Source organism: Lissotriton helveticus, chromosome 9 (genome assembly GCF_964261635.1).
Source record: "Lissotriton helveticus chromosome 9, aLisHel1.1, whole genome shotgun sequence".
Lineage (NCBI taxonomy): Eukaryota > Metazoa > Chordata > Amphibia > Caudata > Salamandridae > Lissotriton > Lissotriton helveticus.
The window spans coordinates 891,299,740-891,327,097 of NC_136070.1; the positions used below are offsets into that span (position 1 = coordinate 891,299,740).

The following is a 27,358-nucleotide window of genomic DNA, read 5'->3' on the forward strand; positions in this document are numbered from 1 at the left end:
TTGCTAAGAAGTACAGGGCTCCAGCAGAGGATCCTTTATTTTTGCGTTCTGACCCTCCTCCAGATTCACTTATTGTGGCGGCAGTCAGAAAAGCACATTCTGCGGCATCTACCTCTTCTGCTCCACCTGAAAAGGATAGTAAGAGTATGGATTCCTTGGGGAGAAGATTGTGCAACACCTCCGGTTCGGTCATGAGAGTGGCCAGTGCGTCAGCCTTATTGGGCCGCTATGATCGTCTGCTCTGGGACTCAGTGGCTCGTTTTGCAGATAAACTCCCTAAGGAGGATCAGAAAGACTTCCTGGAAATAGTGGAAGGAGGAGGATTGGTGGCTAACCAGAGTATAAGTGCGGCTGCTGATGCGGCGGATCTGTCAGCTCATGGCTATGCACATGGTGTTTGTGCTAGACGTACGGCTTGGCTTCGCCTTACAGGACTAAAGCCAGAGGCGCAGAGAAAAATGGTAAATTTACCTTTTAATGGTTCGACTGTTTGGCTCCCACGCTGACGACGAAATGTCTAAAATGAAGGTGGAGTTGGACACTCTGAAGGCCGTCGGTCTTGAAAAGAAAAAAGAATTTAGACGTCGGGGTAATTTTCGTCCCTTTGACAAAAGATCTTTTCAGCAGAGGGGTCAAAAGTCGAATTGTTCCTCGCAAAATCAAGGCCAGAATCAGCAGAGGTCGCAATTTCAACAGCGGCGACCTGGACGAGGCAGAGGCAATGGAAACAGGCAGCAATCCTCTGCTACCAAGCAGCCTCAAAAACAATGAACAGATGCTTCCTCCACAACCGTGTGCCACTTCGGTTGGAGGAAGTATTGTGTGGTATCTGGACGAGTGGCAGCAAATCACAAAGGACAGATGGGTGCTGAGTATCATTCAGAGCGGGTACCTTTTGAGATTCAAGAAGGCTCCTCCTGTCATTCGCCCCCTAAAGATGGTTCAGTGGAATATGAGGCGCTTGCAATAGGAAGCGAACGTCCTTCTGAAGAAGAACGCCATAGAACCAGTACCATCTCAACAGAGGTCAAGGCCTGTACTCTCGATTTTTTTCTCGTAAAGAAAAAAGGTCCAGCTACGGAGTTCAGACCCATTCTGGATCTGAGAAGATTGAACAAATTCATTCGGAAGGAGAAATTTCGAATGCTGGCTCTTCATCAGATTTTCCCTCAATTACACCAAGGGGATTGGATGTGCTCCATCGATCTGAAAGATGCGTACTTTCATATTCCGGTATCCTGAAAGCATCGCAAGTTCCTCAGGTTCCAAGTAGGGGCTCATCATTACCAGTACTCAGTACTCCCTTTTGGCCTGAGATCAGCTCCCAGAACATTTTCAAAATGTATGGCGGTAGTGGCAGCTTGTCTTCGAAAGACGGATTTTCATATATCCGTACTTAGACGACTGGCTTCTGAAGAGTTCATCCCCATCGCTACTAGAAGAACATCTATTGATATGCCTCCAACTTTTGTGTAAGTTGGGTCTGCAAGTCAACTTCAAGAAGTCCATAATGAATCCCACCCAGAAGATCCACTACCTGGGTGCACAGCTGGACACAGAAAAAGAAAACGTGTGTCCGGAGGGGAGATGGTCATCTATCAAGGCGAAGTGCGTGCTTCTCCTCCAGTATGCACGTCCGACAGTTCGGCAAGTATCCTCTCTCCTGGGGTCCATGGCATCATGCATATTCATCGTGCCAAACGCTCGTTTGCAGATGCGTCCTCTGCAGCAGTGTCTGGAAGATCAGTGGAAACAGAGGACGGGACGCTGGGAGGATCGAATTCATCTCCAACAGTCTGCAAGAGATTCCATTCGGTGGTGGATGAAGAAGGCACACTTGATGAAGGGAGTTCCTTTTCATCAGGACCCACCAACGCAGACTCTAATCACAGATGCCTCTCTCTCCTTGGTTGGGGGGCACATATGGGCCCTCTTCAGGTACAAGGGCTATGGTCAGACTTCGAGAAAGGATATCACATCAATCTACTCTAACTCAGAGCGGTCCATCTTGCTCTCAAGTCTCTGGCTCCATCTCTACAGACTCGGTCCCTTCTGGTGCAAACAGACAATACAACAACAATGTATTATCTAAACAAGCAGGGGGGTACCAGATCCAGGACTCTGTCCATAGAAGCCCAGACCATCTGGCATTGGTTGCTTGCACGGGGCCTGTCCATAACAGCAGTTCACCTACCAGGGAGTCTCAACTCAGAGGCGGACGTCCTCAGCAGAGACTTTGTCGAAGCGCACAACTGGTTTCTCAACGAAGACGTCGCGCACAGCATTTTCCAGGCTTGGGGAACACCAGACATCGATCTGTTCGCAGACGTGGCAAACACAAAATGCCCCGTCTTCGCGTCAGGTTTTCCCAGAAAGGGTCTCAAGGGAATGCCCTTTTGATAGACTGGTGTCAAAATTTGCTGTACGCCTTTCCACCGACACCGTTGATACCAGCAGTGATCAACCGGATGTACAAGACCAACTCCAGAATGATACTGATTTGCCCGGAGTGGCCACGCCAGTGGTGGTTCCCCGATCTCCTCCAGTTGTCAATCAGGCCACACAGGAGATTGCCTTGTCGCCCGGATCTTCTGTCTAAGCAGGAGGGGCGAGTGTTTCACCCCAATCTGCCCTCCCTGCGCTCGGCAGCATGGCTCCTGAAGTCATCCAGTACGGACATTTACAGCTGAATCCGGAGTGTATGAACATTCTTATGGAGGCAAAGCGGCCTTCTACAAGACAATCCTACGGATTTAAGTGGAAACGCTTTTACCTCTGGTGTCAGAGTAAAGGTCTTGACCCTATTCATGGTCAAGAACAGGTGATCTTGCCTTATCTTCTTTACCTAGCTGAGTCTGGTTTGCAGTTTAGTTCTATCAAGGTCCATCTTGCTGCAATAACTGCTTATAGAAAATCGCCAACACAGATATCGTTTTTTCGGATGCCTGTGGTGAAGGATTTTCTAGAGTGGTTAAGGAAGGAGTTTCCTCCAGTCAGGTCTCCTTCTCCACCTTGGGAGCTTAATGTGGTATTGACTAAGTTGATGGGTCCACCATTTGAGCCCATACATAAAGCTTCTTTGCAACACTTATCTTGGAAAGTAGCATTCCTGGTAGCCATCACTTCTGCTCGTAGAGTGAGCGAAATTCAGGCTCTGTGTTGCAAGGAACCGTACACAGTTTTTCATGGAAACAGAGTGGTGCTTAGGACTCATCCTGCTTTTCTACCAAAGGTGGTGTCGGCTTTTCATGTTAACCAATCCATAACATTGCCTACTTTCTTTCCAAACCCTTCGAGTCCGGCTGAGCGGACTTTGCATTCATTGGATCTAAAGAGGGTTTTGAAATTTTATTTAGATAAAACGAAGTCTTTGAGACACTCGGACCGTTTGTTTGTGAACTATGGTCCTACGAATACTGGTTTGGCAGCATCCAAGACATCCATTTCTAGATGGATAGTGTCATGTATCTTACCTGCTTATCAGCTAGCCCACAAGTCTTTATCAGGTAGACCTAGGGCTCATTCTACGAGAGGGAAAGCTGCTACCACTGTTCTCCTTAGGAATGTGGCTATATCAGAGATATGTAAAGCAGCTACTTGGCGTTCAGTGCATACGTTTACACGCCATTACTGCTTGGATTCTGATGCGCAGACTGATGCACAAGTGGGACAAGCATCACTCAGAAATTTGTTTGCTGTTTCTAGTTAAACACTGTATTTTTAAAAGTGCATCTATGCATTTATCTGTTCGCCCGCTTCTAGTGGGTATGAGCTTGCTACTCTATTCAGTGCTTATGACTATTAATGAGTATCCCCTGGAAGAGAAGGATTAGTTACCTGTAATCCTAGTTCTCTTCCAGGGGTATACTCATTAAAGTCATAAGCACCCTCCCCGGGCGAGCAGTAGCATTGAAGTTTTTTCAATATGTATTATAAAGTTTTTAAGTGCAGATTCCTGCTAAAAGTTTACTGTACCGTACAAAAGAACTGACCTAACTGTCACCTGTGGTGCATGATGGGAACAGAGTTCTCCTAGAGGCCTTAAAGGCAAAGTGTGCAGATTCTGTGGGGCCTTAAAGGCAGGGTGCCAGTCTGATTTTCTGTACACAGACAATTTTTCATATGCAGCCTTTTAGGCTTATAACTGTTTACAACAGGTTCTTTGATGAAAATAAAAGGTTCGAGGCATGTGGGCTGCTAAATTCATATCTTAGCATTAGATCGCCGCCTAGTGTTGGGCTCGGATGATCGCACATTGTTGTCCTGGAAGAGTCTTCGAAGTATCCTGAGATAGGTGGCTCCTCCCCTGGACTACAGTGCGCATGGGCATCGGCTCCATCCCCAGATTGTTTTTTTCCGCCATTGGGTTCGGATGTGGTCTCGACGTCTTTCTGTCGAAACCGAGAAAAACTAACTTAGCGGCCAAAAGGCCTCGATTTTTTTTGCGTCTGTATTGTCTGCGCACGGTCTCGAGTCTTCCGTCTCTTGGAGCCGGAATAAGCGGAGTTCTCTTTCGCTCTCAGAACTTTGAGGCCTTCTCATCGCGACTCGACTGCAAAACTTTTCGGACATGGAGCGGAGCCCGTTTAAGTACTGCCCGCTTTGTGGGTCCAAGTACCCACACATCGATCTACACCCCGTGTGTAACAAATGCCTTTCGCCCGACCACGACGACGGCAAGTGCAAGGCCTGTGCGCAGTTCCGCTCCAAGAAGACTCTCAAGCTTCGGCGCGCGGTGCGCATGGAAGCTAGACAAACGGCCCCGGATCCGGAGAACATCTTCGGAGAACAGGAAGAAGAGGACCAGGGTCATCATCTTCAAATCTCCCCACCCGAGACGGAGGTCGAGGCGGATCTGGGAGACGACGACGGAGTCGTGGGTCAAGGCCTTGAATACGTCGACGAGGTAGGAGACGACGATGAGATATATGGGGCCGCGGCAGATAGCTCGGGGGACGAGCTCTGCCCCGAAGGTTACGAAGATACCGACCGGGTCACGGGATCGCCTGTCGGCCTTACCCAAGACCTGTTGCCGCAAGCCACAGCCCCGCCTTCGGGCCCGGCCACGGACTTACTTGCTGAGCAGACTGTTTCGAAACCGAAACCATCAGGATCGACAACATCTAAAATGGCCGACCCGAAAACGAAACTGAAACCTAAGGACTCGACTGTCCCTAAAATGGCTGCCGTACCAAAGAAAACGGCGGTGCCCGCTACCCCATCGACTCAGTCGACCTCCGGTCCGCAGACGTCGAAGAAGTCCGTCGACGCTGCTAAATCGAAAACGACGCCAGAGGAGGGGTCCTCCAAGAAGGATGGTCGGCACGGGTCAACGGCTACGACGCCGTCCAAGCCCGCCAAAGTCGGCTCCAAGGAGGCTACGCAGGCACACGGAACGAAGTCTGGCACGTCTGCGGCCAGAACCCAGGAATCGGAGCCGGTGAAGACAGGATCCACGCCCAAAGCGCACAAGGCCCACAAAGACGTCGGATCCGAGGGAAAAATCATACCATCCTCGTCAGCGCCGAAACAAACTGTGAGTGAGGCGTCCCCCATAGCCGAATCATTACAGAGAATCAGGCAGAAGGCCTTTGCGCCGTCGGCTCCGATACCATCGCCGCAGCCGCAAAAGGACACTCCAGCGAAGCCTTCCGGGAAACTTCTATTTATTTTGCCGCCGAAGGAGGCGCCGAAAGCTTTTTCAACCAAATCGGCACCGAAACAGGTGATTTCTTCACCGGCAGGCCCGCCTCCACGTCGGATACTCGAATCAGAGGATGATTCAGAGCATTTCATCGACGCTGACACAGGCAAACTGACCCTCTACAAGAGGAAAATCACTTCGGAGCCAGTGGACCCATATGTCATCCCACTGAAGAAGAAGAGGGTGCCCCTTGATGCCTCAGGCCTCACGGAACCAATCCAGCCTCCTCCGAGACGGAGCCCTACTCCCTCACCAGAACACTCTGCGGGTGAGGGGTATGATGAGGACGAGCAGTACAATTTCCCTATCAATGAACCGGATGCACAACCGGATTCATATGATGACACTGGTGACCAGAACACCCAAGGTGTGGGGCAGGACCCGCAACTTTTTAATGCACGTGCATCCCCGACTGAGGACTCAGCAGGTTTTCATGCACTACTCGAGAGGGCGGCAGCCAATCATGATGTGGACATGCATGCTGACCCAGTTGAGGAAGACTTCCTTTTCGACACGTTCTCAGTCTCTGAAAGGACAGTAAAGACACTGCCTATGCTTAAAGGCGTCCTCAAGCATGCTGGGGACATATTTAAGGAGCCTACAAGAGCGAGAGTGGTCAACCCTCGTATTGAAAAAAAGTACAGACCTGCACCTGCAGACCCCGCATACATTCGGGGACAGTTGCCACTGGACTCTCTTGTGGTCGCCAATGCCAGGAAACGTGCCAACTCCCAGACGACGGGTGAAGCTCCTCCCCCGGATAAGGAGTCCAAAGTGCTAGAGGCAGGGGGCAAAAGAGTAGCTGCACAGGCATCAAACTTTTGGCGCATTGCCAATACACAGGCGCTCTTAGCGCGTTACGATAGGGCGCACTACGACACCCTAGAACAGATTGTACAACACCTGCCTCCAAAGTTCCAAGAGGGCACCAAACTGCTTATTGAGGAAGGGAAGCTAATCTCAAACGCAGCCATCAAGTGTGCACTTGACGCAGCAGACACGGCTGCTAGAGCTATCAACACTAGCGTTATGCTAAGACGACAAGCGTGGCTCCGCATCTCAGGGTTTAAACCGGATATTCAGACAACCATTCTTAATCAGCCAGTCAATCCTGATAGTCTGTTTGGTCCAGATGTTGACACCACCCTAGAGAAGATAAAAAAGGACACAAACTGCTAAGTCCATGGGGGCCCTACAGTCACAACAGTTTCGCGGCAGCACTTTTCGTCGCTCAGGTGCACGTGGAGTCACCAGAGGACAAATGGGTCAACAATCCCAGTTCTCAAAAGGTGGAGCACAATCCTCGTTCACAAAACAGAACAAGGGAGGTTACAGAAATAACAGCAACAGAGGTCGCGGCAGAGGTAACAGCTCCCGCTCCTCTACTCCAAGCAAACAGTGACTCTCTGTCACTGCCCCCCGACCACTCAACACCTGTCGGGGGGAGACTGCAGCAGTTCCTGCCCGTCTGGAGAAACATCACCACAGACAGGTGGGTGCGACAACTAGTCCAGTATGGTTATTGCCTAGAGTTAAAGTCCACTCCACCCAACATCCCGCCAAGGCAAAGGCCTATGTCCGCAGAGCACTTGCTCTTATTGCAGCAAGAAGTAGTGGTGATGCTGCAAAAGGGAGCAATCGAGCTCGTGCCGGTGGGAGAGGAAGGCACAGGGGTATATTCACTGTACTTCCTTATTCCAAAGAAGGACGGATCTCTCAGACCCATTCTAGATCTACGTCCCCTCAACCTGTACATACTATCAGAACATTTCCACATGCTTACACTGCAACAGATTCTCCCCTTGCTAAACCAAGGAGACTTCTTAGCAACCTTAGATCTCAAGGATGCTTATTTCCACATTCCACTACACCCGTCCCACAGGAAATACCTCAGGTTCACTATTCAAGGCAAGCACTACCAGTTCAAGGTCCTACCCTTCGGAGTCACCACAGCCCCGAGGGTGTTCACCAAGTGTCTGGCGACAGTAGCGGCGCACCTCAGGAGGCAGAACATCCATGTCTACCCCTACCTAGACGACTGGCTCGTACAAGCCAAGTCGGAACCACAGTGCGCCGCCGACATGTCGACTACAATTCACCTTCTTCACGATCTGGGTTTCTCGCTGAACTACCCAAAATCGCATCTACAACCAGCACATGTCCGGCAGTTCCTAGGTGCGACGATCAACACCCTGACGGCCATGGCTCAACCAAACCAAGTCAGGATAGACAGCATGCAGTCTCTGATCCAAAAGTTCAGGCCACAACACTCGCTTCCAGCGAGAGTGTTCATGCAGTTGATAGGCATGATGGCCTCCTGCATCTTCATAGTCCCTCACGCACGGCTACATATGCGCCCGCTCCAGGAGTGCTTAGCGAATCAGTGGACACAGGCTCGTGGGCAATTGACAGACCTAGTGTTGGTTACCAGTCGGGCATACGACTCTCTGCATTGGTGGACTCCACACAACCTCTGCAAGGGCCGACTGTTCCAAGAGCCTGTGCCTCAGATTGTCCTGACAACGGGCGCATCTCTCCAGGGATGGGGAGCTCATCTGCTCACTTACACAGTGCAGGGACTATGGACGACGCAGCAACAGAAGATGCACATCAACTATCTGGAACTGATGGCAATCTTCATGGCGCTCAAGTCCTTCATCGTACATCTGTGCAACAAGGTCGTGCTAGTCCGGACGGACAACATGACCGCGATGTACTACATTCAAAAGCAGGGAGGCACCCACTCGCCACAGCTGTCTCATCTGGCTCAGAGCACGTGGAAGTGGGCCATTCAGAGGAACATTTTCCTCATGGCAGAACACCTCCCAGGAAAGGACAATCAGATGGCGGATCTGCTCAGCAGGTACAGCCATCAAATGCACGAGTGGGAGTTACACCCATCTGTCCTCCACCCGTACTTCCAGCAGTGGGGTCATCCGGAGATAGACCTGTTTGCCACAAAAGAGAACGCAAAATGCCAACACTTTGCCGCCAGGTTCCCTCACCCACAGTCGCAGGGGAATGCGATATGGATGAACTGGTCAGGCAAATTTGCGTACGCTTTTCCGCCAGCCCCTCTAATACCGCTGGTCGCAAGAAAGCTACGGCAGCACGAGATGACTCTCATCCTAGTTGCTCCAACGTGGGCGCGCCAGGCCTGGTACACCACGTTCCTCGAACTCTCAGTGGTGCCGCATCAAAGACTGCGCCTCACGCCCAGTCTTTTGACGCAGAACCATGGAGAAATTCAGCATCCAGATCCGCAACAGCTCAACCTGGCGATCTGGCTCCTGAAGTCCTAGAGTTTGGATACCTTAACCTACCTCCGGAATGCATGAACATCATCAAGGAGGCAAGGAAGCCAACTACTAGAGCATGCTATGCTGCAAAGTGGAAGCGTTTTGTCATTTACTGTACAGCCAATGACATCAACCCGCTAGATGCATCTATCCCCAACATCATCTGCTATCTGTTGCATCTTTACAAGTGCAATCTAGCGTACACTTCCATTCGGATACACCTATCCGCCATAGCGGCTTATCTTCAAAACAGGCAGCACCTCTCTGTCTTCAGAGTGCCCGCCATTAAAGCCTTCCTTGAAGGTCTGAAACGAGTCATTCCCCCAAGAACACCGCCAGCTCCGGTGTGGAACCTCAATGTCGTTCTCACCAGACTGATGGGACCACCATTTGAGCCACTGCACTCGTGTGAACTCCAGTTCCTTACGTGGAAAGTAGCTTTCCTTGTAGCTATTACGTCTCTGAGGCGTGTCAGTGAGCTGCAGGCGCTCACAATCCAAGAGCCATTCATTCAAATTCATCCAAATAGGGTAGTGCTACGCACTAACCCCAAATTCCTTCCGAAGGTGGTGTCACAGTTTCATCTAAACCAAACTATTGACTTACCAGCATTCTTTCAAAACCCTCAAACGGTGGCGGAAAGAATGCTCCATACCTTAGATGTACGGAGGGCGTTGATGTACTACATAGACAGAACACAACCCTTTAGAAAAACACAACAACTCTTCGTTGCCTTCGCACCACAACACAAAGGCAACCCGATTTCCAAAGCAGGGATAGCCAGATGGATTGTTAAGTGCATCCAGATATGTTATCAAAAAGCCAAGCGCACTTTAACAATACCCCCCCAGAGCGCACTCCACACGCAAACTGGGGGCATCCATGGCTTTCCTAGGGAACATTCCTTTAGAGGATATTTTCAGAGCAGCCACGTGGGTTACACCACATACCTTCACAAAACACTACTGTGTTGATGTGCATTCCAAGCAGCAAGCTGCTGTAGGACAGGCTGTTCTGAAAACACTTTTTCAGGTTTCTGCAGCTGGCACGGGCAACCGCCGCTGATGGAGGGACTGCTATGTATTCTATGCTAAGATATGAATTTAGCAGCCCACATGCCTCGAACTGAATATGCTACTTACCAGTATGCATCTGTTCTTGGCATGTAGGGCTGCTAACATTCATATCGCCCGCCCTCCTCCCCGGTGCCTGTCGCAGCTGCAGATATACTATTGTATTTATTCATTAGCATGGACATCCTTTACACTTTTCACTCCATCTTCTGCCACAATGGCGAAAAACAATCTGGGGATGGAGCCGATGCCCATGCGCACTGTAGTCCAGGGGAGGAGCCACCTATCTCAGGATACTTCGAAGACTCTTCCAGGACAACAATGTGCGATCATCCGAGCCCAACACTAGGCGGCGATCTAATGCTAAGATATGAATGTTAGCAGCCCTACATGCCAAGAACAGATGCATACTGGTAAGTAGCATATTCATTTTTCATGGTTATGAAATGCATTTTGGGCTCATGCCTGTTTATTGCATTTATATTTAGCATATTTTCATGCTTCAGAACGTGTAAGGTTGGCTTTATTAGCCTATGTATATATGTTAGGCTGCATATTATGGTTATTATACATGTATGTGTATAATTAGTTTAGTACTATGTACTTTTTGATATATTTACACATATATATGTATATTATGTGTTCCGGGTTCCCGCTCATGGGCGGAGATAATTCAGTGCTTATGACTTTAATGAGTATACCCCTGGAAGAACTAGGATTACAGGTAAGTAATTAATCCTTCCTCCTAATAGGGTTAATTTCTGGGTCTGGTAGGAGGGGTATTGTGGTGCAGCTCTTTGGATCATACATGCAATTTTGAGATGGATCCTGGCCTCCTAGGGTAGCCATTTCAGTGAATGCAGGTTGAGAGCGATATGGTTACTTTTTTTCGATCCTGTGATGAGCCTAGCTGCTGCATTCAATGTAGGAATATTCAACTGATGGTGCTGGCACGGATTTGTTTTCGTAATTCAGTTTTTAATGCATGGATGGTTGCGAGTCAGCTAGTGTAGCGTTTTTCTCAAGGTGTTGAGGATATTGAAGTAAGCGGGCAAGGTGATTTTCATGTAGAGTTGCCGTCCGCATACATGTGGTAGGAGAAGAGCGAGAGTGTGAGGATTTTAGTAACGGGCTCCATATATTGGCTAAACAATGTCAGAGTAGAACCTTGAGGTACGCCCAGCGATACTGGAGTGTGCGCATAGGGAGCGTGGTTGATTAGGATGCTTTGAGATGTATACGTTTGGTTTGTTTGCATTTGTTCCCTTGGTATTCATTGTTTGAATAGGTCAAAAGGTTTCAAATAAAGACAGTCGTCAATGCTGACATCCTGTCACCGTCCACTTCTGAAAGGGTTGCAATTCCCATAGCTTAAATTCTGGTAAGAGTTGCCCCAAATGCACAAACTTGGTGGGCTGCGACTGGAGTGTTGCACGGTTGTGGTTGGCAGGTCAAAGGAGAGCACAAGCAACATTTGTACGCAAGATTGCAAGGTGATGGAGGGGCTGTGGAGCACTTGGGCAGTCAAAAACAGGTTGCAAAAGCATCTGGATTTGCCTGTCCTGAAGATAATGAAAGTAAAAGCAATGAACATTTCTGAAAAGAACAAGGGCTTCCTTATGAAGTTTCATGGGCAGAGCCTGCCACACAAACTATGCCTCAATCAGACACAGCCTAATGGTTGGCCCAGAGAAGGACACTGGTTATGGAGTGAGTGGGTATTGATAAGGCAAGTGAAGTAGGGAGCATATATGGACTAAGCTCGAGAGGGTATAATGCAGGGACAAAGATAACGGCACATAGGGACAACGACTCGCCACAATATGAAAAACAGAGAATTGAAATAGAGGATGGTTACTGGCAGGCTGACAAACCTTTTATAACCAATATGGTTACAGTAAATTTATTACGTTCTCATTTTCCATACTCTACATTATTTAAAAAGAAATCATATATTGATTACATTTATTTAAATATACATGAGACATGCAAGACCTTCTGTTCTGCTACAACAAGAATGTTCGAAGTAAGTGTTAACCAATGTATTCTTATTCCAGTATTGGGCGTACTGGCAGTGAGCAGTCTATTAAGGAAATATCAATGTGGCTTTGGTGAATTGGTATCATAACCACCTTCAGAACAAGAACGCTTTCCTCTAGACTTCATAAATTGTCATTGACCATGGGGTTTATGAATTACAAATACATGGAAGTAACGAAGTACTCGTATGTAGCTATCTACATTTCTTAAACATATTTATTTACTACAGAGGTTCTAAGACGAATAATGTCTATATGAAGGTGTTGACGTCTTAGGCATACAGCTGCTGCTCCATAATTCAATGCTATGGTAATGCTGACCCCCACCCCGTCAGACCATTTGTGATGGACACATTCTGTAGGTGGCTGTAGGATCAAGCTATAAGTCTGCACTGCAATTTTCTCCAACTAATCCCCACCCCGTATGAAATACGCAATGCACTACCTCTGGTGGCCTCCATGATGGAACAAATGGGGGGAAAAACAGTATACAAGCTTGTAAAGCTGCTACCAATGCATTCACAGTTGTTTGTTGGAGGGTGCTTGAACTGCTGTTAGTGTGTAGCTGGATTAAACTATTTGTTGTTGTGCTACTTCAAAGTAGCTAAAGCGCCAGCCCTGTCATTCCTGGGACAATGACCCTCACTATGGTACGTGGATAACGCACCTCTTGTGGAATGAGAAAACCCTACAATGTTGCAAATCTCCATAAGAAAGTCCACCAGAGTAGTTACAAAAAACACTGAGACACTGATTCATACCTTAGATATGAATGAAGCTACATGTGGCATACTGGTGCAGACTATTGGTGAGTGCAGCTGCAGTCTATTAAAAAACGTCTGCATCCAACTTGGGTAACAATATGCAGTTATAGCTAAAACATTAAATTACTCTTTGCTAATGATTAAGGAGGTGTTTTGCAAGAATGAAACGGGTTTGCATCACTTAATTTTTAGCAAATGGTTTGTATCTTCAAATGAGAAAAAGAATTTGAAATAGTTAGAATAATTTGTTCTTAGATTGGACTGGAGTGAGTCTCTGGTGCAAAGAGAAAGTACAAACAATTCCAAGATCTTTGCCAGTGTCTCAGTTGAAGCATGGTCGGTTTTTGAGCCCAGCTCTAGAGTAAGCAAAATGTTAAGCATTTTGTCAGAATAATTCAGTGAACAGTGTGATCAGTGTAGTATGTCTGCTTCTTAACAATTGCTCTTAGGATTTTCTTTCTTAATAGAGCCTGTACCTTGAAGGAGCCGTTTGCTGTTGCTTGCTAAATAACATGTTTTTCTCTGATGTGCATTATTCAGGGTTTTTTTTCCTTTTCTTTTAGGCTTCAACCGTGGTGGAGGGCCAGGCAACTACAATACCCAGCCAAGCCGATGGGGGAATGACAGTCGGGATGAGTCTGGCGGCCGTGGTGGCTTTGAGTCTGGCGGCCGTGGTGGCTTTGAGTCTGGCGGTCGTGGTGGCTTTGATTCTGGCAGCCGTGGTAGCTTTGATTCTGGTGCCCGGAGTGGCTTTGATTCAGCTGGCCGGGGCGGCTTTGACTCCAGTGGCCGGGGTGGCGGTTTCAGTTCTGCTGGCCGGGGAGGTGGCTATGATTCTGGGGGCCGAGCAGGAGGTTACGAATCTGGCAGCCGGGGTGGCGGCTACGACTCTGGGAGCCGGAGTGGCAGCTACGACTCTGGCGGACGGGGTGGTGGCTATGACTCTGGCAGCCGTGGTGGTGGCGGCTATGACTCTGGCAGCCGTGGTGGTGGTGGCGGCGGCTATGACTCTGGCAGCCGTGGTGGTGGTGGTGGTGGTGGCGGTGGCGGCTATGACTCTGGCAGCCGTGGTGGTGGCGGCTATGATTCTGGCAGCCGTGGTGGCAGTGGCTATGATTCTGGCAGCCGTGGTGGTGGCGGTGGCTATGATTCTGGCAGCCGTGGTGGTGCCGGTTATGACGCTGGCAGCCGGGGTGGTGGTGGTTATGATGCTGGCAGCCGGGACGGGGGCTATGACTCTGGCGGCCGGGATGGCGGTTACGGTTCTAGCACCAGAGGTAGTGGATATGAATCTGGCAATAGAGGATTTGACTCTGTTGGCCGAGGTGGTGGCTATGACTCGGGCCGAAGTAGTGGCTATGACTCTGGGAGCCGGGGTGGCGGCTATGACTCTGGGAGCCGGGGTGGCGGCTATGACTCTGGGAGCCGGGGTGGCGGCTATGACTCTGGGAGCCGGGGTGGCGGCTATGACTCTGGGACCAGGGGTGGCGGATATGACTCTGGGACCAGGGGTAGCGGCTACGACTCTGGGACCAGGGGTGGTGGCTATGACTCTGGAAGCCGGGGTGGCGGTTATGACTCTGGTAGCCGAGGAGGTGGGTTTGACTCTGGCAACCGGGACGGGGGATATGACTCTGGCAGCCGTGGAGGTAGTTATGACCGGAATAGCCAGTCTCAACAGAGCTACAGTCCTGTGCGTGGACAACCTTCACAGAGTTACAGTCCAGTTCGTGGTCCGAGTGGATACAAAAGTAGTAGCACATCGAACACTTCCACTCCTGGTGCTGCATCCAGCTACAACCAAGGACAAGTAAGTAATATGCTTTTTATAGCTTTTTTTATTTTGATTTAGAAGTGTAAACCATACTGTTGAATACCAGTGAATGCAAACCTGCTAGACTAGTAAGAAACATTTTCCAGCAGAACTCTTCCCATGATAGAATCTTTGATTTTCAGACGCTGGATCGTATGCTGTTGAAATACTTAGCAACGGAGATGATGGACGGAGTGCTGAAACTTTTAACCCCCCCTTGGCTCACATCTGGGTTGAATCTATCATTGTTCTTTAGCTCACTCCCCCCGACCGACCCCCCCCCCCCCCCCCCCAGTTAAGACACAGCTATATGCAAATCACTCTTGACCCTGTGCCTCATGGGAACAGTCTAGCCCGAACTGCCAAGCCATGTCTTCCCTGGACCAGAAAGAAGCAGGTTACGGGGGGGGCGGGGACACCCTTCATCAGCCAGGCTAGCTTGAATCCAGTGGGAAAGTGAGCTAGGGACCCACGTCTGGGCATACCCTGCCAACTTAGTGCGAACAAAGAAAACACGAGATGATGGACAGAGTGCTGAAACTTTTCAAACACGCACCCCCCAGTCACCGATCTGGGTTGAATCCATCACCGTTCTTAAGCTCACTTCGCCACCTCCTTGTGTTTGACTTGAAATACATACATGAACAATATAGAAAGTTTTGTACAGCACTCATACTAAAGTTGTGTATTTTAGGTTCAAGCTTGTTTTTATTCTTGCAAAACCTAAGCATACATTAGCCTGCAAATGAGAGCATTAATGTGCTCTCTATATTGTCGTGTTAAGAGATGCAACAGATTAACAACCCCAACATCCACCCCTCCCTCAGTTGTTCTCACTTCAATCAACCGAAGGGAAACAAGCAAAGAAAAGGCAGCAGTACATGAGTGGGTTCTCCCTTGGGGTGCAGAAACCGGCTCTGCCAACCGGAGCAGTCTCACATAATGGGGACAAGTCAATTCTATGAATTGTTGACGGAGAGAAGTGCTATAAATGGTCGCCAAAATTCTCTAAGTCCCCTTGAATGGTCATGGCCAGTTTCAGCTTTCCAAGTACATGCCAGATGCGATGGAGCGATTCCAGTGAGTCGGCAATCTCTCGTTTCTCCAATGTGCTAAAAGTGCATCCCCGAGAGCGAGGCCCATGTTCTGGCCTCTGCGGATTTTGAATGGATTTGGAAGCCCCAGAGTAGTTTAGGCCACAAATCAAGGAATTTGAGCATGTAAATCTCAACATCAGTCAGAATCACCTCCCAAAATTGAGCCGCCTGGTGAGAAGTCATTTTTCATATTTCGTCAAGTGCCTCCGTGCTGCTCCCTATACTGAGGGTTGCATGAGCCAGTGCCTGATTTTTAGATAGTAGAGCCTCTTGATCTCTGGGAGTTCATAATCCTCTTATAGTCTGTCAACAGGCTAGGGGGTCCCTCCTAATCAAAAAATGTCTGTTAGAGCTGCAGCTAGCCCTCTGCCAAGCCTGAAACCAGCCCGGTTAAGTCCCCGAATAAAGTGTTTCCGACCACTGGGTTTAGCGGGGAGGGCAATGATAAAAGGCCCCTACGGTACCGCCTGTCCCCCACACCTTCAAAACCGATCTGGCTATCGGGAATACGTATTCGCTTGATGGGCGGTTAGCCCGGGGCAAGAATGGGATCTGGCATAGCGGAGTGCCCGTGGCGGCCCAATCAATAAATAACCAATGCTTCTCCGATTCTGCTCCAGACCAGCGTTTCCCAAACTGTGGTCCGCGGACCCCCAGGGGTCTGTGATACATTCCCAGGGGGTCCGCAGGACTCTAGCCTGTCGTCGTAGTGAAAAATGAAACGTCCATGCGTCTTCACAGCACACAAGAGCTGTGAATGTTGGCGCAGGGGCAGCGAGACCACAACAATACAATCTGGAGGCGGGGGCAGCGAATTGGCGGGCGGGGTCGCAGGGGGCACAGCGGCTCGGGTAACGAGTGGAACAGAAGGCAAAAGGGCCTAAAAACAAGGAAAAAATGAGTGGCACAGAAGGGCACAAAAACACGAGTGGAACAGAGGGCAGAAGGGCACAAAAAACAAGTGGAACAGAGGGCCGAAGGGCACAGAAAACGAGTGGAACAGAGGGCCGAAGGGCACAGAAAACGAGTGGAACAGAGGGCAGAAGGGCACAAAAAACGAGTGGGACAGGGCAGAAAGGCACAAAAAACGAGTGGGGCAGAAAGGCACAAAAAACCAGTGGAAAAGACGGCAGAGGGCACAAATCGAGGGAAAAACGAGTGGAATAGAGGGCAGAAAGACACCAAAAACGAGGGGAAAACGAGTGGAACAGAGGGCAGAAAAGCACAAAAACGAGTGGAACAGAGGGCAGACGGGCACTAAAAACGAGTGGCACACAGGCAAAATACTGAAATATAGGGGCAGCTAAGAACAGAAGGCAGAACGGGCAGAGAGGCACAGTGGCACCGAGGGGAACAGAAGGGAAAACCGGGCAGAGACACGGGGCAGCGAGGGGAACAGAGGGAAGAAAAAAGGGCACGGACCACATACAGGCAGTGGGGGAAGACAGACCACAGCAGTCACAGACACAACAATGAAAATACAGGCAATACAATAAAAGCAATAAAGCGTTGAAAGGCACATGTGTATAGGTTACCGTTACTTGACGGGCAAGTAAAAATAGATGCAGCCAGGATCAGCAGTAGGATTCTCACTTTCCACAAGCCCTTGGGTGAATTGTGTGCTGTCAAGCTTTCAAATTCAGACATATCAAGCTCTTATTCTGTGTAGCCTTTGCAGTTTGTTGTTGGCAAGGGACAGGGCAGTGGGCATCCCAACAGCAGACGGTCATGTCAGGTGCCACGCGAGGTCTCTCTGAAATATGCCTTTACTGCACTGCTCACCCCTTGGTGGTCAAATGTTGTTCTGCTGTCTGTGACTAAAGATTTTGCAGCGTGAATCTTTCTGGATTCACTATGCTGTGCATTATTCCGCGGTCTTGTGGTTGGGTCCGGATTCGTAGTCTTTTCTTTGTTTTTTTTTTTTTTTTTTTTTTCTTTGCCCAGGTGGGCGTCGGCGTCACACCCCCTTTGGGTGTATTTCCGGTGACGTCGGCATGCTTCCTGCGGAAGCTCCCACTCTTGGGCGCCATCTTCAGATTCTTTTTTTCCGCGGTCGGGTCTGGATCGTTCCCGTTTGGGCTCCAGACATTTTTGGAGAAAGAAGAAAGAAAATACAGGAAAGACGAGGAGAAGTCATCTGAAGACTCCAGGGGACTTCACCGACGAAAGACAAGCAAAGATAAGGCGTTTTCCATCCAGATCTTCGACGACCGTCGACGAACACGCGACCAGAGAGGCCCTGGACGCTCGAGGATGGACAACACGCCGTTCAAGTTCTGCCGGAACTGCCACCACAAGTACGCGCAGAAAGACCAGCACCCGGTATGCAACCTTTGCCTACCGGTGGACCACGAAAGCGGAGACTGCAACGCCTGTTCCGCCTTCACCCCGAAGACCCTTCGTGTGAGAGAGAGGCAGAGGGTAGCACACGCCACCCTGCAGGGGAAGGCCCCGACCCCGTCGCTCTACGAGCTGGGGATGTCCTCCGAGGAAGAAGACAACGCTGCCGCCGAAGACGACTGCTACACGGTCGTAGAGACCGATTACACGAAGACTTCTGACAAGGTAGGAGACTCTTCGGCCCCCAAGAACCCGAGAGACTCTGAGTCTCGAAAAATCGAGGGCAAGACCCCGAAAGCGCCGACGCCAAAAAAGGCGGCGTCCGCGACTACTCCCAGGCCCAGCGGATCCTCAGAGAAGGAGTCCCCGGCGCCGAGAGCTGCTGATCAGCAGAAGACGTCGAAAATCGTCCCCGAAAAGGATCGATCGACGAGGGAGAAAGACCCGAAACTGTCGACGACGACCAGAGACCCGATATCCGGTTCGACGTCGAAAACTTCGACTCCGAGAGGCACGGCGACGAGCCATCCGTCGAAGAGACCGGCGGAACCATCCGACGCGGAACACGCGGCCGAGATGGAAAAGAAAAGAAGGCGCCTCGAGGCAGAAATGGAGAACTTCATGCAGCGGAAAAAAGATTTCGACGCAAGGATGAAGGCCTTCACGATCCCTCTCAAGACCAAGCCACCAGTGCTGGAGGCGGTCGAGGAGGAAGAAGAGGAGGTCGCAGAAGTCACCGAGCAAAACCGGGACGTCGAGGTGTTCGACGACCAGGAGGAGTACGAGAATCCCCACGAGAGCTACAGCTATGGGGAGGAAGATGAGGGCAGGACAGACACAGAGTCGGCGCCCTATGACCTTCAGGATGTGGATTACATCGATGTCGAGACCGACAGCCCGGAGGAGGTGGTCGACACCTACCCCTCGAGGCCCTCGCCGCCGGACGACATCGGGGCCTACAACGCGGTGATACAATCTGCCGCAGCAGCTTTCAAGCTCAAGCTCGACGAAGAGAAGCAGAAAGCAGACTTTCTTCTGGAAACATTGCTCCCAACACAAACGAGGAGCCAGTTCCTCCCGATGCTCGAGAGCGTCTTGGCTCAGGGGAAGGAAGCTTTCAGGGAGCCCGCAACATGCAAGGCAGTGACTCCCAGAACTGAGAAGAAGTACAAGCATGCCGCAAAGGACCCGGCCTACATTCAGGGCACGGTCTCCGCAGACTCCATTATCACGGCCACAGCAAGGAGGAGGGCTAACGTACCCACTACCTCGGGCCCGCCACCGGATAAGGAGAGCAAAAGGATGGATCTGGTGGGCAGAAGGATCGAACGGAATGCCGCGACCCACTGGCGCATGGCTAATTCCAACGCCCTGGTGAACAGACACATGTACCAAATCATGGAGGGACTGGGACAGTTGGTGAAGGACTTGCCCCAGGATGCCAAGCAGAAAGCCGAAAAGCTAATTGAAGAGGGGAAGAATGCTGCAAATTCTTGCCTAAAGACGGCTCTGGATGGGGCAGACACGGCCAGCAGGCTCATGATGATGGGCGTCACGGAAAGGAGACACGCCTGGCTCAGGATATCCGGTTTCAAACCGGAGGTGCAACACAGCATCCTGAACACCCCGTTCAACGGCAGTACGCTTTTCGGACAAACAGTTGATGAGCAACTCAGCCAACTTAAGAAGGATAACGAAACAGCAAGATCCATGGGAGCATTGCAGTTCAGAGGGAACAAGAGGGGCACCCCGTCACGGAGGCCCGGCGGAAGAGGCGGAAACCAGCCAGGTACTTCACACCAGGCTTTCCAGCAAACGCACCAGGCAGACTCGCAGGGTCAGCAGGGCCATCAGAAACAGCCCTGGCAGTACCAGCAAAGAGGCCAGTCCTTTCGAGGGAGAAATGGACGAGGACAAAATAGAAGAGGGGGCCAGCAGCCCACCTCCAAGTGACTTCGAAAAAATCCGTGTGCCCACCCACAAAAAAGATCCCAGGGGGCAGCACGTACAGATGGGTCAAGACAAACTAGACACCCACGACCACAGGACACCAGTGGGAGGGAGATTAAGATTCCACCTCCAGGAGTGGAGAGGAATCACATCAGACAAATGGATCCTCAACATTATCCAATTCGGATACTGCATAGAGTTGGAGGCGAGGCCAACAAGCAGAAAACCAAGAAGAAAGCCGCTAGCAAGCAAGCAGCTGCAGTGCCTTCAGGAAGAAGCAAAAGAACTCCTGCGGAAGCAGGCCATAGAAAGGGTACCCTTCAAGGAAAGAAACACAGGAGTATACTCAACATACTTCCTGGTACCAAAAGTAGACGAGACAATGAGGCCCATTCTCGATTTACGGTTCGTGAACCGATTCATAAGAACGCAAAAATTCAAAATGACCTCCCTGCAAGAGGTGCTCCCACAGTTGCAGACCGGGGACTTCATGGTCACTATAGACCTCAAAGACGCATACCTGCACATCCCAATGAACAGGAAGCACAAGCACATGCTCAGGTTCACCGTCGGAGAAAGCCACTACCAGTTCACGACACTGGCCTTCGGTCTAAAATCGGCACCAAGAGTTTTCACAAAGTGCCTCGCAGCAGTCGCGGCGCACCTAAGAAGGCAGGGGATACATGTATACCCTTACCTGGACGACTGGCTGGTGAAAGCAAACTCATACCAGAAATGCAAGCTGCACGCACATACAGTGACCAGCATGCTCATAAACCTGGGGTTCTCCATCCATTGGAAGAAATCATCAATGGAGCCGGAACAAGTGAAGATCTTCCTGGGAGCACAGATCAACACCTTACAGGGCAAGGTGTTCCCCAGCGAGAAGAGGGCGAGGGCGCTGGTGAAGGAAACTCGCCTCTACCGGAAGGGACAAGCTCGGACAGTGAGGACGGCGAGCAAGATCATGGGGATGATGGCATCATGCATCCACCTGGTACCGAATGTACGACTCCACATGAGACCCATTCAAGAATGGCTACAGGAGCAATGGTCACAAGCTACAGGCAGTTGGGAGGATCTAGTGGTTGTAACGCACGCAGTGCAGAAGGAGATGACATGGTGGACCATGGAGAACATAGCAAGGGGAAAGCCTCTAACGCCCCCAACGCCAACAGTGACCATCACCACAGACGCATCCCTGAAGGGATGGGGCGCTCACATGGAGGAGCTCAAGGTGAGGGGACTGTGGACACCGACGGATGCCACAAAGCACATCAATTACTTAGAATTGAAGACAATCTTCCTTGCACTGAAGGCCTTTCAAACAAGACTGTACAAGCACAAGGTATTGATACAAACAGACAACACCACTGCGATGTTCTACATCAACAAGCAGGGGGGCACACAGTCCGCACCGCTTTCAACGCTGGCGCAGGAGATATGGAGATGGGCCATCCCTCTCAAGATAGACCTGCTAGCCATACACCTACCAGGGAAGGACAACATACAAGCCGATTGGCTCAGCAGGCAGACATCGGCATCCCACGAGTGGGAGCTCAATGCTCAGGAGACAAGATACCTGTTCGACAGGTGGGGGACACCATCGGTGGACCTGTTTGCCACACGCCAGAATGCAAAATGCCAAAACTTCGCATCCAGGCAGCCCGAGGAGGGGACACTGGGGAATGCCCTATGGATAGATTGGTCAAGGACATTTGCCTACGCCTTTCCCCCGATACCACTGATGCACAGAGTACTGAGCAAATGCAGAGCGAGCAACATGACACTGATACTGGTCGCACCGCAGTGGGCGAGGCAGACCTGGTACTCGCAGATCATGGAGATGACACAGTGTGCACCCCACAGATTCAGCAGGAGGAAAGATCTACTGTCCATGCAGAACGGAGAGGTACTGCATCCAGAGCCAGAGAGCATGAGCCTAGTAGCGTGGCTCCTGAGGACATAGAGTTCGCACATTTGAGACTACCAGAAAGCACCCTGAGGGTACTTCGGGAGGCACGAAGGCCCAGCACTCGAAAGTGCTACGTTGCGAAATGGAAAAGATTCACAATATGGTGCAGACAGGAAAGACTCCACAATAAGATGAAGAGGGACTCCACAGTGCTAAGGTACCTGACGCACTTACTGGAGAAGAACCTTAGCTCATCCTCGTTAAGAGTTCACTTAGCAGCGATAGTAGCCTACACAAGGGGAGAAACGTGCAGGAGCTTCTTCACATCACAGGTGGTGAAGAGATTCCTAGAAGGAGCGAAAAGGATCGCACCACCCAAGCGGGTGCCGCCACCTGCATGGAACTTGAACACAGTCCTAACGGAACTCATGAAAGAGCCCTTTGAACCACTTCACAAGGCCTCCCTAAAGATGCTAACTATGAAAACAGCCTTCCTGGTTGCGATAACGTCCTTACGCAGAGTAAGCGAGCTTCAAGCGCTGACGCTACAAGAACCATACATACAAATACACAACGATAGAGTTGTGATGAGGACTGACCCACACTTCATGCCGAAGGTGGTATCCAATTTTCACATGAACCAGTCGATACAGATACCGAGTTTTTTCCAAAAACCCACAACCAGCGCAGAGAGAGCTCTGCACACCCTGGACGCCAGAAGGGCAGTCATGCGCTACATTGAAAGGACAAAGGGGCACAGGAAAACGAAACAGTTTTTTGTGTCCTTCGCAAACAGCTTCATGGGCAAAGCAGTAACCAAAAGGACCATTGCACGATGGATCGCACAAACAATCCAACTCTGCCACAAACGGGCAGGACAGGAACTGGCTGAGGGGACGCGTGCCCACTCCACCAGGAAGAAGGGCGCTACAATCGCCTTCCTGGCTAACACACCCATAGAGGACATATGCCTGGCGGCAACATGGGCTTCGGTGCACACGTTCACGAAGCACTACTGTGTGGACATACAAATGAACAAGGAAGCTCAAGTGGGACAGAAGGTGCTACAGCACATATTCAACACCCAACGCTCATCTTCCACCCAGCCGCCACAGAGATGAGAAACCGCTACAAAATCTATGCACAGCATAGTGAATCCAGAAAGATTCACGCTGCAAAACGAATAGTTTTCTTACCTGTCGGTGTAGTTTTGCAGCTTGAAGATCTTTCTGGATTCACTAGCGAACCCACCCACCTCCGCCAGAAAGATGAGGCTGGAGAGAGAAGAGGTGGTTAACTAAAGAATAGACTTTGAAAGTACAAAGCGGTAAATACAAACTAAGATGAACATTGCCATTACTTCGGAAACGAAAGAAACACGGAAAAAAAGAACCCGAAGATGGCGCCCAAGAGTGGGAGCTTCCGCAGGAAGCATGCCGACGTCACCGGAAATACACCCAAAGGGGGTGTGACGCCGACGCCCACCTGGGCAAAGAAAAAAAAAAAAAACCAAAGAAAAGACTACGAATCCGGACCCAACCACAAGACCGCGGAATAATGCACAGCATAGTGAATCCAGAAAGATCTTCAAGCTGCAAAACTACACCGACAGGTAAGAAAACTATTCGTTTTGCAGCGTGAATCTTTCTGGATTCACTATGCTGTGCATTATTCCGCGGTCTTGTGGTTGGGTCCGGATTCGTAGTCTTTTCTTTGTTTTTTTTTTTTTTTTTCTCTTTGCCCAGGTGGGCGTCGGCGTCACACCCCCTTTGGGTGTATTTCCGGTGACGTCGGCATGCTTCCTGCGGAAGCTCCCACTCTTGGGCGCCATCTTCAGATTCTTTTTTTCCGCGGTCGGGTCTGGATCGTTCCCGTTTGGGCTCCAGACATTTTTGGAGAAAGAAGAAAGAAAATACAGAAAAGACGAGGAGAAGTCATCTGAAGACTCCAGGGGACTTCACCGACGAAAGACAAGCAAAGATAAGGCGTTTTCCATCCAGATCTTCGACGACCGTCGACGAACACGCGACCAGAGAGGCCCTGGACGCTCGAGGATGGACAACACGCCGTTCAAGTTCTGCCGTAACTGCCACCACAAGTACGCGCAGAAGGACCAGCACCCGGTATGCAACCTTTGCCTACCGGTGGACCACGAAAGCGGAGACTGCAACGCCTGTTCCGCCTTCACCCCGAAGACCCTTCGTGTGAGAGAGAGGCAGAGGGTAGCACACGCCGCCCTGCAGGGGAAGGCCCCGACCCCGTCGCTCTACGAGCTGGGGATGTCCTCCGAGGAAGAAGACAACGCTGCCGCCGAAGACGACAGCTACACGGTCGTAGAGACCGATTACACGAAGACTTCTGACAAGGTAGGAGACTCTTCGGCCCCCAAGAACCCGAGAGACTCTGAGTCTCGAAAAATCGAGGGCAAGACCCCGAAAGCGCCGACGCCAAAAAAGGCGGCGTCCGCGACTACTCCCAGGCCCAGCGGATCCTCAGAGAAGGAGTCCCCGGCGCCGAGAGCTGCTGATCAGCAGAAGACGTCGAAAATCGTCCCCGAAAAGGATCGATCGACGAGGGAGAAAGACCCGAAACTGTCGACGACGACCAGAGACCCGATATCCGGTTCGACGTCGAAAACTTCGACTCCGAGAGGCACGGCGACGAGCCATCCGTCGAAGAGAGCGGCGGAACCATCCGACGCGGAACACGCGGCCGAGATGGAAAAGAAAAGAAGGCGCCTCGAGGCAGAAATGGAGAACTTCATGCAGCGGAAAAAAGATTTCGACGCAAGGATGAAGGCCTTCACGATCCCTCACAAGACCAAGCCACCAGTGCTGGAGGCGGTCGAGGAGGAAGAAGAAGAGGTCGCCGAAGTCACCGAGCAAGACCAGGACGTCGAGGTGTTCGACGACCAGGAGGAGTACGAGAATCCCCACGAGAGCTACAGCTATGGGGAGGAAGATGAGGGCAGGACAGACACAGAGTCGGCGCCCTATGACCTTCAGGAGGTAGATTACATCGATGTCGACACCGACAGCCCGGAGGAGGTGGTCGACACCTACCCCTCGAGGCCCTCGCCGCCGGACGACATCGGGGCCTACAACGCGGTGATACAATCTGCCGCAGCAGCTTTCAAGCTCAAGCTCGACGAAGAGAAGCAGAAAGCAGACTTCCTTCTGGAAACATTGCTCCCAACACAAACGAGGAGCCAGTTCCTCCCGATGCTCGAGAGCGTCTTGGCTCAGGGGAAGGAAGCTTTCAGGGAGCCCGCAACATGCAAGGCAGTAACTCCCAGAACTGAGAAGAAGTACAAGCATGCCGCAAAGGACCCGGCCTACATTCAGGGCACGGTCTCCGCAGACTCCATTATCACGGCCACAGCAAGGAGGAGGGCTAACGTACCCACTACCTCGGGCCCGCCACCGGATAAAGAGAGCAAAAGGATGGATCTGGTGGGCAGAAGGATCGAACGGAATGCCGCGACCCACTGGCGCATGGCTAATTCCAACGCCCTGGTAAACAGACACATGTACCAAATCATGGAGGGACTGGGGCAGTTGGTGAAGGACTTGCCCCAGGATGCCAAGCAGAAAGCCGAAAAGCTAATTGAAGAGGGGAAGAATGCTGCAAATTCTTGCCTTAAGACGGCCCTGGATGGGGCAGACACCGCCAGCAGGCTCATGATGATGGGCGTCACGGAAAGGAGACACGCCTGGCTCAGGATATCCGGTTTCAAACCGGAGGTGCAACACAGCATCCTGAACACACCATTCAACGGCAGTACGCTTTTCGGACAAACAGTTGATGAGCAACTCAGCCAACTTAAGAAGGATAACGAAACAGCAAGATCCATGGGAGCATTGCAGTTCAGAGGGAACAAGAGGGGCACCCCGTCACGGAGGCCCGGCGGAAGAGGCGGAAACCAGCCAGGTACATCACACCAGGCTTTCCAGCAAACGCACCAGGCAGACTCGCAGGGTCAGCAGGGCCATCAGAAACAGCCCTGGCAGTACCAACAAAGAGGCCAGTCCTTTCGAGGGAGAAATGGACGGGGACAAAATAGAAGAGGGGGCCAGCAGCCCACCTCCAAGTGACTTCAAAAAAATCCGTGTGCCCACCCACAAAAAAGATCCCAGGGGGCAGCACGTACAGATGGGTCAAGACAAACTAGACACCTACGACCACAGGACACCAGTGGGAGGAAGATTAAGATTCCACCTCCAGGAGTGGAGAGGAATCACATCAGACAAATGGATCCTCAACATTATCCAATTCGGATACTGCATAGAGTTGGAGGCGAGGCCAACAAACAGAAAACCAAGAAGAAAGCCGCTAGCAAGCAAGCAGCTGCAGTGCCTTCAGGAAGAAGCAAAAGAACTCCTGCAGAAGCAGGCCATAGAAAGGGTACCCTTCAAGGAAAGAAACACAGGAGTATACTCAACATACTTCCTGGTACCAAAAGTAGACGAGACAATGAGGCCCATTCTCGATTTACGGTTCGTGAACAAATTCATAAGAACGCAAAAATTCAAAATGACCTCCCTGCAAGAGGTGCTCCCACAGTTGCAGACCGGGGACTTCATGGTCACTATAGACCTCAAAGACGCATACCTGCACATCCCAATGAACAGGAAGCACAAGCACATGCTCAGGTTCACCGTCGGAGAAAGCCACTACCAGTTCACGACACTGGCCTTCGGTCTAAAATCGGCACCAAGAGTTTTCACAAAGTGCCTCGCAGCAGTCGCAGCGCACCTAAGAAGGCAGGGAATACATGTATACCCTTACCTGGACGACTGGCTGGTGAAAGCAAACTCATACCAGAAATGCAAGCTGCACGCACATACAGTGACCAGCACGCTCATAAACCTGGGGTTCTCCATCCATTGGAAGAAATCATCAATGGAGCCGGAACAAGTGAAGATCTTCCTGGGAGCACAGATCAACACCTTACAGGGCAAGGTGTTCCCCAGCGAGAAGAGGGCGAGGGCGCTGGTGAAGGAAACTCGCCTCTACCGGAAGGGACAAGCTCGGACAGTGAGGACGGCGAGCAAGATCATGGGGATGATGGCATCATGCATCCACCTGGTACCGAATGTACGACTCCACATGAGACCCATTCAAGAATGGCTACAGGAGCAATGGTCACAAGCTACAGGCAGTTGGGAGGATCTAGTGGTTGTAACGCACGCAGTGCAGAAGGAGATGACATGGTGGACCATGGAGAACATAGCAAGGGGAAAGCCTCTAACGCCCCCAACGCCAACAGTGACCATCACCACAGACGCATCCCTGAAGGGATGGGGCGCTCACATGGAGGAGCTCAAGGTGAGGGGACTGTGGACACCGACGGATGCCACAAAG

At 50.9% G+C, this 27,358-nt stretch overlaps 1 protein-coding gene across 6 annotated transcripts in view; it reads left to right on the forward strand.

Annotated features, from left to right (window-relative positions):
- Positions 1 to 27,358, forward strand: part of HNRNPUL1 (heterogeneous nuclear ribonucleoprotein U like 1) — a 106,582-nt gene that overhangs the window by 58,582 nt on the left and 20,642 nt on the right. For all 6 annotated transcript variants that reach the window (XM_078661052.1, XM_078661055.1, XM_078661053.1 and 3 more), the window contains one exon: positions 13,443 to 14,689. In XM_078661052.1, coding sequence (XP_078517178.1) covers positions 13,443 to 14,689 — 1,247 coding nt within the window. The remainder of the gene's footprint in view (positions 1 to 13,442; positions 14,690 to 27,358) is intronic.